The sequence below is a fragment of the Oncorhynchus mykiss genome, chromosome 6 (genome assembly GCF_057628025.1).
Source record: "Oncorhynchus mykiss isolate SJ-2025 chromosome 6, ASM5762802v1, whole genome shotgun sequence".
In the NCBI taxonomy this organism is placed as follows: domain Eukaryota; kingdom Metazoa; phylum Chordata; class Actinopteri; order Salmoniformes; family Salmonidae; genus Oncorhynchus; species Oncorhynchus mykiss.
Window position 1 is genome coordinate 67423980 of NC_143027.1, and position 16837 is coordinate 67440816.

A 16837-nucleotide genomic window follows, 5' to 3' on the forward strand; every position below is an offset into this window, starting at 1 on the left:
CTCCCGTCAGAGTGGGAATCCAAGGTGGAACTTTACACACACTGTGATTCACACACTGCATCACTGGCACACCAACCTCTAGATCACGCTCCACATGTGAAGTATAACATACATGCCTACATCTTCTGTACTGACCAAGACCTGTGGATGTAAAGGCATGGCACTTGGCATGGTAGTACTCCATCATGATCTGACTATCATCTAAACACACAACCACATGGGACCACAGAGGGAGATGAAAAAGAGATGTCAGCTGGCCTTCATTTGACTCAGCAGCAGCACATGAAAGATGCACTAACAAACATGTTACATAGAAGAAACACAAGTTTATGACACTTGGCACAGAGGGACATGAGGGGTGTTGACCCGCCAGACATGGATTAGGGTTGGCACGGTAACACAGAGAAGCAGAGACTTCATGTGCTGCTGAGAAGATGGTTCATCATGTTGTCTCTGTTATTTACCTAGCAGAAGAAAAGCCAGCTGCACAGTGACCTAAATAGATAAAAATGTTCTACCCATAATTTCTCCATTAAGTTGATATTGCTCTGAACATTTAGGTTGTGAATTTCACAAGGAATGAATCTTCTCAAAAGGGATTTGGAAAGGACTTGAGAATTCTGCTCCATTTAACAAAGTCTCTCTCCAATCCTCCACCAGAGCCAAGACAAAGCAAAAGTCTCATCAGATCAAACCCAGACCACTGATAAACTACCATTTGTAAATGATCTCTGACTGAGAAACGATTTGTTCAAAATACTTTTACCAGAATCCACATTGTATTGCATTCAGGTATAATAAACCAGTGAGAGACATCAGAAAGCTGTTGCAGTGGCTTTTATGTAGTTTCTGGGCTTGTCAGTCTTGCACATACACTGAGTGTACAAAACATTAAGAATACCTTCCTAATGTTGAGTGGCACCCCCTTTTGCCATCAGAACAGCCTTAATTCGTCAGGGCATGGACTCTACAAGGGGTAGAAAGCGTTCCACAGGGATGCTGGGCCATGTCGATTCCAATGCTTACCACAGCTGTTCAGTTGGCTGGATGTTCTTTGGGTGTTGGACCATTCTTGATACACACAAGAAACTGTTGAGCGTTAAAAAACCCAGCAGCATTGCAGTTCTTTACACAAATCAGTGCGCCTGGCTCCTACTACCATACCCCTTTCAAAGGCACTTAAATATTTTGTCTTGCCCATTCACCCTCTGAATGGCACACATATACAATCCGTCTCAATTATCTCAAGGCTTAAAAAAACGCTTCTTTAACTTGTCTCCTCCCCTTCATCTACACTGATGTAAGTGGATTTAACAAGTGACACCAATAAGGGGTTATAGCTTCCACCTAGATTCACCTGGTCATTCTATGTCATGGAAAGAGCAGGTGTTCTTAGTGTTTTGTATACTTAATGTACATGTAAGTATTATGCCCATATGAACAAATCTCCCGTCATTATAGTAGTTCTGGGACGCTTGCCTATAATAAAAGTCATGGGTTTCAGGTGTTCCATGTTTGATGTAGGAGCTCCATGGACTAATATTCTGTCTGGAGACGGACCTGCTTTCATTTCCTCTTGATGGTTTTTAAAAACAACAAATAATTCCCTCACCTGTCCTGAAAGAATTTCCCAAAGAGGGTACCCTGTCCTACCTCTTCTACCCTTCAGAGGGTACCCTGTCCTACCCTTCAGAGGGAAGCCTCGACCTCCTAGCCTCCCATGATTAGCCTGAAGTGCCAGTGCTGCAAAGCTAGAAATATCTACATCCTCCACCACCCTCTTGCTAAGAAACCAGCACATATACTGTATTTACATTACTCCTCAATCATACAAATGTTTGCTTTACCGCTCTGATAAGGCCAAAATAAACAACATTAAGGTAACCACAGTAACATTACTGGTTAGCAGCAGTGAGAGACGGAACGCTTAATCCGGTGATTGACTTTTTTCTGTGTGAAACCCCTCTGTTGGCCTTTAAGAGGCCACAGTGTGTGCAACTGGCTGAAGGCCTCTTCTTTTTTACTCAAATCACCCGAGAAACCCTCAGTGAAAATCAGCAGTTTAAACACTGCGCCCAGGTGCCCAAGCACTACCACTCGTGTCAACAGACAGCTAGGACAGAGTATGAGAAAATATCTCCCCGCCCCCCCTTCTCTCAGGCATGGGTCCAGTGCTTGGTAAAGATACCAACATGCTACAGGAAATACAGTTAGGATTAATATCATTTATAGTCCTGAGAATAGGCTCACATGTTATGAGGGGCAGAACAACCATTTACACTCAAACCCTGTGTCAGAGGGTTCTTTTTACCATAATGAATGGTGGCATGAAGAAGGCAAAGGCTAAACCTGTTGAAACAATCTCTACAGGCTTGATGGTTGTGTGATATGTCCACCAGAGGGCACTGTTCCCTGAGACCTGTGGGAAGAGATGAGGACAGAGGAAGATCACTTTCAGAATCAAACTTCAGATAGAATTTAGGCCTTACAGATTTCATTTGGGGGATTATTCACATCCTAGACTATCTGGGGGTTCAAAGCAAAATGAGAAAGGTGACTCAAACATCCTCCCATCTGTGTCAGTTCGAGCCCTGCTCTTCATTATCATGCAATCCACCATGGACCAGGAGATGTCCAGCGTTTACCTAAGCAGTATTTCAGAACACCCTCCCTGCTCCGCTCGTACCCCTACTTTGGAGTTTATTTGGGGGTGAATGAGGGTAATGGGGTACAGACAGTGACTGAAGCCAATGAGACTGGGTGAATATGGGTTGTTCTAATAGAACATGAAAAACACTCCACATACAGTAAATAGGAAATAAGACATCCATGATAGTTTAAGCTGGGAAATGGAGAACTGGAGCATATAGGACTTGACAGTGAACAAGAGGGTGGGAGTATCACAGAGGGCAAAGTGGCAAGTCTCCTGGGGCTCAGCCATTGGAGAAAGGAGCCAAGGGGGTAATAGGGTGAGGTCTGCGTAGCTGGAGGGCACAGGGACCATCACAGCACCAGAGGGAGTGCATGCCTGGGATTCCAGTCAAGGGCTACAGTTTGTTTGACTGGGCCAGGATAGTCCTGTGCCAACACAGTGGAGGGGGCGGAAGTAACTGTTACTGCTCATTACCATTCTAACGCAAACTACTGAATTGTGTTTGCTAAACCACAGAACATTTTTGTAAGGGAAACTATGTGATTCCCCCTCTGAGTGAGTTCGCTGGTTACTACAGACAGGAAATGGTTCTCTCAAATTGCATAGTTTTCTAGAGCCAAGAAAAATTATTCTGAAAATAAGGATTGAGGTGGTTTTGGGAGGCTATGGTGATGATATGGATGTATGTAACCACATGCATTTTGTCTAGGGGTAGATCAGGTTTCTCTCCTGCAGTGAATCTCTCCATCCACATGCTTCATAAAGAATGGGGGAGTTTGCACTCAGCCCCCATATAGGAGAGAGTTCTGAACTTCATGTTCACAATGTTCTAAGCACTTCTGATTCAGCCATCCCTCACTAGACCATCTCTCCCCGACGCGTCAAACCTCTGTGGCACAGGCAATGGTGCTAGTTTTCAAATCGTCACAGGTAATATTAAAGTATCTCCTAGAAGGTTGAAAAGTTACTTTAAAACCCCTACCGACATGTTATGAGTAGCCCCTGTTTTCAGTGTACATTCATGCCAGGGTTTGCACAGCAACATGCCCATTACAAATTACTGGCTTTTAAAAAATGTGTTCTGGCTATAAACATTCACTCATGCCTTAAAAATGGAAGAATTAAAACAAGCTCCCTTACAACCTATAATTTTCTCAGTGTGGCTAAAAGACACTTCTCTGAGTATATAGGTGGTCCATCACTGGGTGCCCCGGGCTGTAATTATCCCCCCAGGCCACGGGCCTATAAAGAGGATCTTTAGCTGTGCTGTGATATTAACAAGAAAAATACCACACCTAATTACATGTTCAAGTCTGAGAGCAAAACCTGAACCCCGCATCCCTGCAAAAGGCCAAATTATAGCAAGAAATACAGAGGGGGAAAAATCCATCACTGGCAAACATCTGAAATGATGGGCCTGCTTGCATAAATCAAACAGAAGCAAGCTCACTTCCCTGAACCAGACTGTAGTCCCGACACAGAGGCAGCCAGCTTGACCACAGTCCTGGTCAGGGGGAGAACAGCTACAGCATACTGTAAATACTGCACATCATATACTGTAGGTGAAAACTAAATGAGGAATGAGACCATGGGTGGTTATTTCTAGATACTGGTAGGCTACAATACAGGTGATTATTTCTAGATTGGCTACAATACATGCAATATATACTGTGAGGATCGGTTTCTACTTTATTTCATGTTTTTGTTTGTCCACATGATCTCAGAGGACTTTGTTTTATTCTGTACTTGAATCCGAGACAATCAATTTAGATGAATGTTACGTTAGATATGGTACATAATAATTTGTGGATGTCCATCACTAATTTCGTATGATATGTTACGAATTTGCAAAATGTTCAATATGCTACGCATTTGCAAAACGTGTTCTAGCTAGGTGGCTAACGTTAGCTAGGCTAGGGGTTAGAGTTAAGTTTAGAAGTTAAGGTTAGGGTTGGTTAAAGTTAGCTAAAAGGGTTACGTTACGGGTAGGGTTAGCTAACATGCTGCGTAGTTGAAAAGTTGCTTATTAGCTAAATTGAAAGTTGTCCATGATGACATTCAAAATCGCAACCTTTGGGTTACTAGACGTACGCGTTACATGCCCACCTATCCACACCGACCAAGCACCCTATTTTCGTTTTTGCCTTAAGTAAACCATCTGTCTTACATAACCGTACCAAACATAACATAACATATACTAATTTGAGTGTCCCGGATTCACATTTACTATGTTACGTCTAGTCTGTGAGAGCAGGCTGTTATTGTGACATTGTCTGTACTAGGGCAGTTAAAGGTGTGTAGGAGTACTAGAAGAAAGCGAAGCAGTCTTCTGACTACACCATTAGCAAACGGCTTCGGTTTAACACAATCATTTATTTGAACAATAAACAAAAAGAGTAGAATGCTGGAGGATTGAGATTAAAAGACAGCATATAGTTTGTTTTCAGCTTGATATCCCAACAAGCCCTCAGCAGACAACCGTGTTAGGAAGCACAAACTAAACAGAACGACATCATTGAAGCGATACGCCAGCACATATCATCCTGACCATAATCATAAAAAAAGACTCAAGGGATAAAATGTGTACAACAGAAAGCTTTCTGACAGCTTTAGTGTCTGTTTCAAACCATCTTCAAAACATTCTTCAGGGTCTGTTTCAAACCAACATTGTCACAATGAGTGTATCAGATATGACCACATAGCCATCAACACAATTGAACTAACACTTATAAGGAGTTTTATAATGATCTGTACAGATCAGCTCAATTTCCTCATATGGAATGACTGAGCCATGCTGATTGAATGAATCATGAGCTGTGGCAACAGAACTTATGATGCAGAGGTGAAACCAAAATTAGACAGAAGCATTAGCGCAATTATGAAAGGCAACAGGGTCAATGTGAAGTATCCTTTGGTTTCACTTGGGGATAAAACATTTAAAAAAAAACTTTACATACCCATAAGTAATAAGCAAATGACTTGAGGGAATCAAATTCTGCTTGGTTTAGACTACGAAATTGCAGTCACTTTAACATAACACATTTTCAGGACAAAATATACAACAGTAATTCATGAAAGGGAATTGTATGGGCAATTTAAATGACATTGCTCCAAACTCAAAGTATGCAACACAGAAAATGCACATGGTAAGATAACTGAGTAATGGACAAAGTTTCCAGTCACTTTAAATAAAAGGGGATACAGGTATATTGAATTAGTCTCTGCTACCATCAGTGAGAGAACTACAAAGTGAGAAATGGGATAAAATAAGCTCTTCCTGTAAGATCTAAAATGCATGCCCTGCTATTCTGATGTGGGAAAAATTATTTCACACTGCCCCAACCTTCCAGTGGTCAGAAATGGGAGTGTGAGAGCCGCCTTACAAAGGACCCATTCCCAGTTGTGTACCTCGCTTTATCCAATGACCAAGTGTGTGTGCACGTGAGAAAGTGTATACTGTATGTGAAATATCGTTAGAAAATAGTCTGCTTTGCCCATTAAGGACAGAGTATACAAAGGTAAACCACAATGCACCAAGCCTTCAGCAAAGTAATGTACTAGTTATGTGATTTTTGTAAAGGATTAAATACTGACAGATTTTGACATTGGTTTGCTTGAAATGTCCCTTAAGATTAGACTACGGATCAAACTTAGTGGAGGAAAAATAAAAAATAACGAGAAAATAAAATATGATCAAGCAAACAACTTGTCCAATTTTATTCATTGGTGTGCTTTACCCTCAAATAGCAATTTAGATGCCATATAGTATAATTCTGGGGAAACGGTCATGGTGTTATTGAACAAATTAAAAACAACAAAATAACATTTAAGCGAAACTCAAAAACACAATCAATGAATAATAATGACGCAAAAAGCAAGGTCTCAAACAAAACATGATTTCCTTTTGTGCGCATTTATTGTGGGGGATTTCATTTCTAGAGCCAAGCAGCAGATGTGATCCCACTTCCCCTCAACATGGACAGTCTCTCTCAGTGGAGAGGAACTGCACTCAGCCACAAAAGACGAAATGCAAAGGTAAGGTACATTCCCATAAAACTTTACAGACATTTGACTTACAGTTGTCACACTCACTGGGTTGGACTCGTACATCGAGTGGCGATTTGGATTAGAAAGCCTCGCATAGCGAACCTAAGGCAGCCCCCTTTTTCTGGTGAGTTGGTGGGGTAAGGGGTCATGTGGCTGTTGTAACTCTACAAAGGCAGGCCGCCTATACATAGATGGAACCCTTAGACCAGAACAGGGAAAAAATTATAAATGAAGGATGAGGGGGGAAAGGATAGGTATAAAATTAACACGGGCCGGTGCTTGCGGTGGAATCTCAGTCTTCATTGGCATCTCTCCAGTGCTCCAGAGTACTCAAAAAGCTTTAGAACTAACAGCCACCCAGGGAGCCAAACAAGGTGACACTCAACTAGATTCAGATGTCATGTTTTTTTTTTTTTTTTTTACAATTTTAAATCTTAAAATATCTGCAAGTGTGCATTAGCACATCCACATCTTGTTATTGATCAGATATATTATACGTGCACAGAAGCTTATTTTTAAAAATCATTTAAATCCTAAAGCACATTAAAATTGTTTTAGATCGTCATTCTAATTCCACACCCAGAAACCACAAGGTTCTTTCAAACAAAGCTGTTAAAGTTTCAGCACCTCTTCTCCTGTCATTTTTTCTATTTTTTGATGGCTCAAGTTTTACCTAGATTTAAAAGCATCAGAAAAGTGAGGAAGGTGGAGAAGTAAGAAGAGATGGTGGCCATGAAGAGCATCTTGCCTCTGGAGTTAGAGACTCATCCAATAACGTTTTGTCGTTTGCTGGTGCTGTGCCTTTTTCCGACGAACTCCGGCAAAATTTCAACAGGTGTTTAAACTGCTGCAAATTCATTAGGACAACAACTCCCCTTGCTAAAAGGCAAAACTGATTATTTTACGCCATTTTCAAAAAAAAAAAAAAAACATTTGAGTAGATAAACAAAATTACAACTTCTCTCCAGCAGGCCAACCGTCCATCTGCAGCCTCGTGTTGTAGATAGATATTTTACCCACAGGACGAACTACCCACTGTTCCCAGTCTGAACGAGGCTGTAGGTTCAGAGGCGAGTCTCAAAGTCCCCTCCCCTCAGTCCATTCAACAGTCTCTCCTCGCAGCATTAAAAAAAACAGCAGTGGCGCACAGAGAAGAGGAAGCCATCACAGGGAAATTATTTTACAACGCGTCCTTTTCCCCCTAATTCTTTCAAAAAAGATAAAAGGAAAAAAGGCATTGTTGGAAAAGCTGGCTCTCTGGAAAAGCAGGGATGAGGGGAGGAAGAAGAAAATCTTGCAATAGAAGAAGTTGGGCAGTGTTCCTGTTCATTAGTTTGTGTGTGTGGGTGTGTTTGAATGTATGCATGTGTATGTGCACTTGAGTGTGTATGTCTGTAGTGGGAGTGTGTATGTGTAGTTGAATGTGTAAAATGAGTGTTCCTCTGTGTGCGTGTGCATGTACGCGTGTGTGGTGTCTACAGCAGGTCGACCCGACGGTAGTACAGCAGGTAGGCAGTGCGCTCAGCAGTCTGCTTCACCACCTGGTACTGGTTGATGACCTTCACTGCCTGGTCGTCAATGCGCAGCCAGCCGTTCAGACCGATGTGGAAGACATCCGTGGTGTAATGGCCACCTGTAGCGCTGTTCCCATGGTGATAGACAACTGCGAGGGAGACATAAAATAGAAGCTTTTCAGAGGCAGAATTCAAACTGAAATTTGAAGGAAACTATGTGAGACAACCACATGTGCATTGATCTTAAGAGGAATGCACAAACTGGATAAGAGTGTCTGCTAAATAACTAAAATGTCCAAATGAAAAGGCCATTCTGTTATCTGGTTCTGGCTACACAAGGTCAGAGCCAGTAACTAACTACTGATATTAGCAAATTTCTGGAGCAACCTAGGCATGTAGACCAGGGTTGCTAGCCTTACAGAGAGGCCTCCATTTCAGTGTGTAATTGATGTAGGCATTGAATATCATGTTGTACGCATATAGTTCAAACTTATATTACACTTTCACATATCTGATCAAGTATCATAAGAATTCTTGGCAATGCATCAATCATGACCAAATGTAAAAACCTAAGTAACTACAGCAGGAGAATGTGAAAAGAAAATAACATTGTTCATTCTGTGCCCGTATTTACAAGCTGGCAACACGTATTCCAAATGGACTTAATGCCCTTAAAGTGAAACACTACAATACCATGAAGACCACGTTTAAAAGTGGGCTTCGGATTTAAGCCACAGTGACAGTTATTACAAGTCCATGCTAGGTAAAGCTCCGCCTTATCTCAGCTCACTGGTCACGATGGCAACACCCACCCGTAGCACGCGCTCCAGCAGGTGTATCTCACTGATCATCCCTAAAGCCAACACCTCATTTGGCCGCCTTTCGTTCCAGTACTCTGCTGCCTGTGACTGGAACGAATTGCAAAAATCGCTGAAGTTGGAGACTTTTATCTCCCTCACCAACTTCAAACATCAGCTATCTGAGCAGCTAACCGATCGCTGCAGCTGTACATAGTCTATTGGTAAATAGCCCACCCATTTTCACCTACCTCATCCCATACTGTTTTTATTTATTTATTTTTCTGCTCTTTTGCACACCAATATCTCTACCTGTACATGACCATCTGATCATTTATCACTCCAGTGTTAATCTGCAAAATTGTAATTATTCGCCTACCTCATGCCTTTTGCACACATTGTATATAGACTCCCCCTTTGTTTTCTACTGTGTTATTGACTTGTTAATTGTATACTCCATGTGTAACTCTGTGTTGTCTGCTCATACTGCTATGCCTTATCTTGGCCAGGTCGCAGTTGCAAATGAGAACTTGTTCTCAACTAGCCTACCTGGTTAAATAAAGGTGAAATAAAAAAAATTAAAAAAAATTACCAGGCAGAAATAAATCATTAAGTTGAGTAAACATGGCAATCTTGTTAGATCCGTTTGATTTGGACACAGAACTAGATGCAGGCGGTAACTCATTCTTTGTACGGAAACCATAAGCTACTATAGGCAAGGAGTAACATCATTACCCCCTCATCTGACAACAGATATGTGCAACCACAACTGAATGGTTGGTTTAACTGGAGGGAAACAAGAAATACCAGTGTGTAGTTGAGACAACTTTCCCCCTAAGTGCTTGATTGCATAGGTTCACCTTTTCACTGGCGCCAGAACATTAAAATTGCATGATTGAAGCTTCCAAAGGCGCTTGCTTATATTACATATTTACTAAACTGTTATGTTATCACATTACACGCTGAGTAGCATGTGTAGCATCAAGACTTTCTCCATCCCATGGGCCAGATGGTCAAAGAGAATTTGAAAACTTCTACCTTCAGGATCTTACAGTAAAAGATTCACGGCACCGCTATAGCAACAGTTGTCAGGGGTTACTCTACTAACAGATTTTTGAAAAGTGAGGAAAGCCTTTTTCTGCTCTGAAAGGAAAATAAACGGCTGAAGACAATTTACTTCCAAACTACGGGGAGATTAACAGGACCCCCATATCCAGTGGAGGTTGTCTTTGTTTGAACTTGTCAGTCAGGCGTGAAGGGAGGGGAGGAGGGGGCAGGAGAACTACATGCTGAATGAGCTGCTGGAAATAACAGTTAGCTGAACACTGGCCACTCACACCTACACCAGCACAGTGGAGATGTTTTCATTGAGCATGCAGAGCTTCCTAATGAAGGCCCACTTTTATTCCCTTTGGCCCTGCCAGGGAGGAGGTTATAGGGGTGGAGGGGAGTGGGGGGGGGGGGGGGTCAGGGCTGTGGTAAAGTCTGGGGTAAGTGAGATCAACACTAGCTACCTCAGGCATCATTCCACAAGGAGCCCACTGGAATCATAGCAACTGAACTCTTCACTGTGCTTTTCCACTGTACCTTTCTCCATAGACAAGTCATAATACTGTCCAGTACATTAAACATGTATGTTCACACTCTAGAATTTGGTAGGGAATAGAGAAGTTCGCAGAAACAGCATTTTGCACCCACTAAAAGTTTCAAAAACATGATTTGACCAGTTGCTAAGCCCCACGCCCCTTGTTTACTGTTGCAACCTCAGATTGATTGTGGACTTCAGGAAACAGCAGAGGGAACACCCCCCTATCCACATCGATGGAACAGTAGTGGAGAGTGTAGCAAGTTTTAAGTTCCTCGGCATACACATCACAGACAAACTGAATTGGTCCACTCACACAGACAGCATCGTGAAGAAGGCGCAGCAGCGCCTCTTCAACCTCAGGAGGCTGAAGAAATTTGGCTTGTCACCAAAAGCACTCACAAACTTCTACAGATGCACAATCGAGAGCATCCTGGCGGGCTGTATCACCGCCTGGTATGGCAACTGCACCGCCCTCAACCGTAAGGCTCTCCAGAGGGTAGTGAGGTCTGCACAACGCATCACCGGGGGCAAACTACCTGCCCTCCATGACACCTACACCACCCGATGTCACAGGAAGGCCATAAAGATCATCAAGGACATCAACCACCCGAGCCACTGCCTGTTCACCCCGCTATCATCCAGAAGGCGAGGTCAGTACAGGTGCATCAAAGCTGGGACCGAGAGACTGAAAAACAGCTTCTATCTCAAGGCCATCAGACTGTTAAACAACCACCACTAACACTGAGTGGCTGCTGCCAACACACTGACACTGACTCAACTCCAGCCACTTTAATAATGATGGGAATTGATGGGAAATGATGTAAATATATCACTAGCCACTTTAAACAATGCTACCTTATATAATGTTACTTACCCTACATTATTCATCTCATATGCATACGTATATACTGTACTCTATATCATCGACTGTATCCTTATGTAATACATGTATCACTAGCCACTTTAACTATGCCACTTTGTTTACATACTCATCTTATATGTACATACTGTACTCGATACCATCTACTGTATCTTGCCTATGCTGCTCTGTACCATCACTCATTCATATATCCTTATGTACATATTCTTTATCCCCTTACACTGTGTACAAGACAGTAGTTTTGGAATTGTTAGTTAGATTACTTGTTATTACTGCATTGTCGGAACTAGAAGCACAAGCATTTCGCTACACTCGCATTAACATCTGCTAACCATGTGTGTGTGACAAATAAAAATGTTATTTGATTTGATAACATTTTCCCAGGAAGCCCAATTACCCATTAAACCACTGGTGAAACCCCCTCACAATGATCTCCAACTGTGTTTCTAATACACAATGAAATGTAAAAAAAAGACTACCCCTTGCTAGTCAGGAATCTCTTGGGTCGGCTATGTTGTGGTGGACTGTCACTACAATTTCTTCACAGGAACCTGGTAAAATTGTGTTTGTAGTGTAGCTAGCCACTAAATGGCTCTGAATTCACTGTCAGCATGTAGTCAAAGCTATAACCATTTTTGGAGGTAACTAGTGATTTCAAATCTTATCCTGATGTCGACAGCAGATTAGAGGTCGACCGATTATGATTTTTCAACGCCGATACCGATTATTGGAGGGGGGGAAGCCGATACCGATTAAATTGGCCGATTTTGTTTATTTATTTGCAATAATGACAATTACAACAATAAACACTTAATATAATACACCAATAAAATCAATTTAGCCTCAAATAAATAATGAAACATGTTCAATTTGTGTAAATAATGCAAAAACAAAGTGTTGGAGAAGAAAGTAAAAGTGCAATATGTGCCATGTAAAAAAAGCTAACGTTTAAGTTCCTTGCTCAGAACACGAGAACATATGAAAGCTGGTGGTTCCTTTTAACTTAAGTCTTCAATATTCCCAGGTAAGACGTTTTAGGTTGTAGTTATAGGATTTATAGGACTATTTCCCTCTATACCATTTGTATTTCATTAAACTTTGACTATTGGATGTTCTTATAGGCACTTTAGTATTGCTAGTAATAGTATAGCTTCCGTCCCTCTCCTCGTTGTGTTCCTGGTTCAAGCCCAGGGAGGAGCAACAGCCACCCTCGAAGCAGCGTTACCCATGCAGAGCAAGGGGAACAACCACTCCAAGTCTCAGAGCGAGTGACGTTTGAAACGCTATTAGCGCACACCCCGCTAACTAGCTAGCCATTTCACATCGGTTACACCAGCCTCATCTTGGGAGTTGATAGGCTTGAAATCATAAACAGCGCAATGCTTGACGCACAACGAAGAGCTGCTGGCAAAACGCACGAAAGTGCTGTTTGAATAAATGCTTACGAGCCTGCTGCTGCCTACCACCGCTCAGGCAGATACTTGTATGCTCAGTCAGATTATATGCAACGCCGGACACGCTTGATAAACCAGTAATATCATCGACCATGTGTAGTTAACTAGTGATTATGATTGATTGTTTTTTATAAGATAAATGTAATGCTAGCTAGCAACTTACCTTGGCTTACTGCATTCGCGTAACAGGCATTCTCCTTGTGGAGTGCAACGAGAGGCAGGTGGTTATAGCGTTGGACTAGTTAACTGTAAGGTTGCAAGATTCGATCCCCCGAGCTGACAATCTGTCGTTATGCCCCTGAACGAGGCAGTTAACCCACCGTTCCTAGGCTGTCATTGAAAATAAGAATGTGTTCTTAACTGACTTGCCTAGTTAAATAAAAGGTGTACATTTATTATAAAAAAAAATATTTAAAAACCGGCCAAATCGTTGTCCAAAAATACCGGTTTCCGATTGTTATGAAAACTTGAAATCGGCCCTAATTAAAATCGGCCATTCCGATTAATGAAACCGCTGTGTCAGATTTCAAAAAGCAAACCATGCAATATTCTGAGTACGGCGCTCGGATACCCAACAAGCCAAAAATATATATTGTGCAGTCAACAGAAGTCAGAAATAACATTGAATATTCACTTAGTACCTTTGATCTTCATCCGAATGCACTCCCGGGAATACCAGTTCCACAATAAATGTTTGTTTTGTTCGATAATGTCCATCATTTATGTCCAAATAGCTACTTTTGTTAGCGCGTTTTGTAAACAAATCCAAAGTCATGAAGCGCGTTCACTAGGAGCAGACAAAACATCAATAAGTTCCATTACAGTCCTTAGAAACATGTAAAACGATGTATAGAATCAATCTTTAGGATGTTTTTAACATAAATCTTCAATAACGTTCCAACCGGAAAATTCCTTTGTCTTCAGAAAAGCAATGGAACGGGAGCTCTCATGAATGAGCGTCACGAGTTTGTGGTACTCTGCCAGACCACTGACTCAGAGCACTTATGAGCCCCTCCTTTACAGTAGAAGCCTCAAACAAGTTTCTAAAGACGGTTGACATCTAGTGGAAGCCTTAGGAAGTACAACATGACCAATATCCCACTATCTTCAACAAGGAATGAGTTGAAAATCGACCAACCTCAGATTTCCCACTTCCTGGTTGGATTTTTTCTCAGGTTTTTGCCTGCCATATGAGTTCTGTTATACGCAGACATCATTCAAACAGTTTTAGAAACTTCAGTGTTTTCTATCCAAATATACTAATAAAATGCATATATTAGCAACTGGGACTGAGTAGCAGGCAGTTTACTCTGGGCACCTTATTCATCCAAGCTACTCAATACTGCCCCCAGCCACAAGAAGTTAAACAGCTTGTAAAATTCCAGAAAATGTCATGGCTTTATAAACTTCTGAAGCTTCTGCTAATTGACATAATTTGAGTCAATTGGATGTCTATTTGTGGATCTATTTCAAGGCCTACCTTCAAACTCAGTGCCTATTTGCTTGACATCATGGGAATATCAAAAGACTCCAGACAATAAATTGTAGACTTCAAGTCTGGTTCATCATTTGGAGCAATTTCCAAATGCATGAAGGTACCACGTTCATCTGTAAAAACAATAGTATGCAAGTATAAACACCATGGGACCACGCAGCCGTCATACCGCTCAGGAAGGAGGCACGTTCTGTCTCCAAGAGATGAATGTACTTTAGTGCGAAAGTGCAAATCAATCCCAGAACAACAGCAAAGGACCTTGTGAAGATGCTGGAGGAAACAGGTACAAGGTATCTATATCCACAGTAAAACGAGTCCTATATTGACATAACCTGAAAGGACGCTCAGCAAGGAAGCAGCCACTGCTCCAAAACCGCCATAAAAAAGCCAGACTACAGTTTGCAACTGCACATGGGGACGAAGATTGTACATTTTGGAGAAATGTCCTATGGTCTGATGAAACAAAACTAGAACTGTTTGACCATAATGACCATTGCTATGTTTGGAGGAAAAAGGGGGAGGCTTGCAAGCCGAAGAACACCAACCATGAAGCACGGGGGTGGCAGCATCATGTTGTGGGGGTGCTTTGCTGCAGGAGGGACTGGTGCACTTCACAAAATAGATGGCATCATGAGGCAGGAACATTGTGGTTTTATTGAAGCAACATCTCAAGGCATCAGTCAGGAAGTTAAAGCTTGGTCGCAAATGGGTCTTCCAAATGGACAATGACCCAAAACATAAAAAATGTCTTAAGGACAACAAAGTCAAGGTATTGGAGTAACCATCACAAAGCCCTGACCTCAATTCTATAGAAGATTTGTGGGCAGAACTGAAAAAGCGTGTGTGAGCAAGGAGGCCTACAAACCTGACTCGGTTACACCAGCTCTGTCAGGAGGAATGGGCCAAAATTCACCCAACTTATTGTGGGAAGCTTGTGGAAGGCTACCCAAAATGTTAAACAATTTAAAGGCAATGCTACCAAATACTAATTGAGTGTATGTAAACTTCTGACCCACTGGGAATGTGATGAAAGAAATAAAAGCTGAAATAAGTCATTCCCTCTACTATTATTCTGACATTTCACATTCTTATAATAAAGTGGTGATTCTAACTAATTTAAAACAGGGAATATTTACTAGGATTAAATGTCAGGAATTGTGAAAAACTGAGTTTAAATGTATTTGGCTAAGGTGTATGTAAACTTCCGACTTCTGTGTGTGTGTCTGTGTGTGTGTGTGTGTGTAATGACAATTACAACAATACTGAATGAACAATGAACACTTTAAAAAAAATGTTTTATCTTAATACATAAACAAAATAAATAATGAAACATGTTCAATTTGGTTTAACCTCTTGAACCTCTGGGGGCAGTATTTCATTTTTGGATGAAAAACGTTCCCGCTTTAAACAAGATATTTTGTCACAAAAAGATGCTCGACTATGCATATAATTGACAGCTTTGGAAAGAAAACACTGACGTTTCCAAAACTGCAAAGATATTGTCTGAGTGCCACAGAACTAATGCTACAGGCGAAACCAAGATGAAATTACATACAGGAAGTGAGCCAGATTTTGAATGCGCTGTGTTCCAATGTCTCCTTATATGGCTGTGAATGCGCAAGGAATGAGCCTACACTTTGTCGTTTCCCCAAGGTGTTTGCAGCATTGTGACGTATTTGTAGGCATATCATTGGAAAATTGACCATAAGAGACTACATTTACCAGGTGTCCGCTTGGTGTCCTCCATCAAAACTATTGCGTAATCTCCAGGTGCGTGCATTTTTCCATTTTGAACAGAGGAGAAACCAAACTGCCACGAGTGATTTATCATCGAATAGATATGTGAAAAACACCTTGAGGATTGATTCTAAACAACATTTGCCATGTTTCTGTCGATATTATGGAGTTAATTTGGAAAAAAGTTTGCCGTTGTAATGACTGAATTTTCAGGGTTTTTTCTTAGCCAAACGTGATGAACAAAACAGAGCGATTTCTCCTACACAAATAATATTTTTGGAAAAACTGAACATTTGCTATCTAACAGTTTCCTCATTGAAAACATCCGAAGTTCTTCAAAGGTAAATTATTTTGTTTGAATGCTTTTCTTGTTTTTGTGAAAATGTTGCCTGCTGAATGCTAGGCTTAATGCTATGCTAGCTATCAATACTCTTACACAAACGCTTGTGTAGCTATGGTTGAAAAGCATTTTTTGAAAATCTGAGATGAGTGTTGTTAACAAAAGGCTAAGCTTGTGAGCCAATATATTTATTTCATTTCATTTGCGATTTTCATGAATAGTTAACTTTGCCTTATGCTAATGAGCTTGAGGCTATAATTACGCTCCCGGATACGGGATTGCTCGTCGCAACAGGTTAAAGGCACAGTCAACTTAGTGTATGTAAACGTCAG

At 41.3% G+C, this 16837-nt stretch overlaps 1 protein-coding gene across 2 annotated transcripts in view; it reads right to left on the reverse strand.

Annotated features, from left to right (window-relative positions):
• Positions 1-5006: 5006 nt before the first annotated feature.
• Positions 5007-16837, reverse strand: part of LOC110526403 (ubiquitin carboxyl-terminal hydrolase 10) — a 39229-nt gene continuing 27398 nt past the window's right edge. For both annotated transcript variants that reach the window (XM_021607352.3, XM_021607353.3), the window contains one exon: positions 5007-8363. In XM_021607352.3, the coding sequence (XP_021463027.3) occupies positions 8176-8363 (188 nt within the window). In that variant the 3' untranslated portion in view covers positions 5007-8175. The remainder of the gene's footprint in view (positions 8364-16837) is intronic.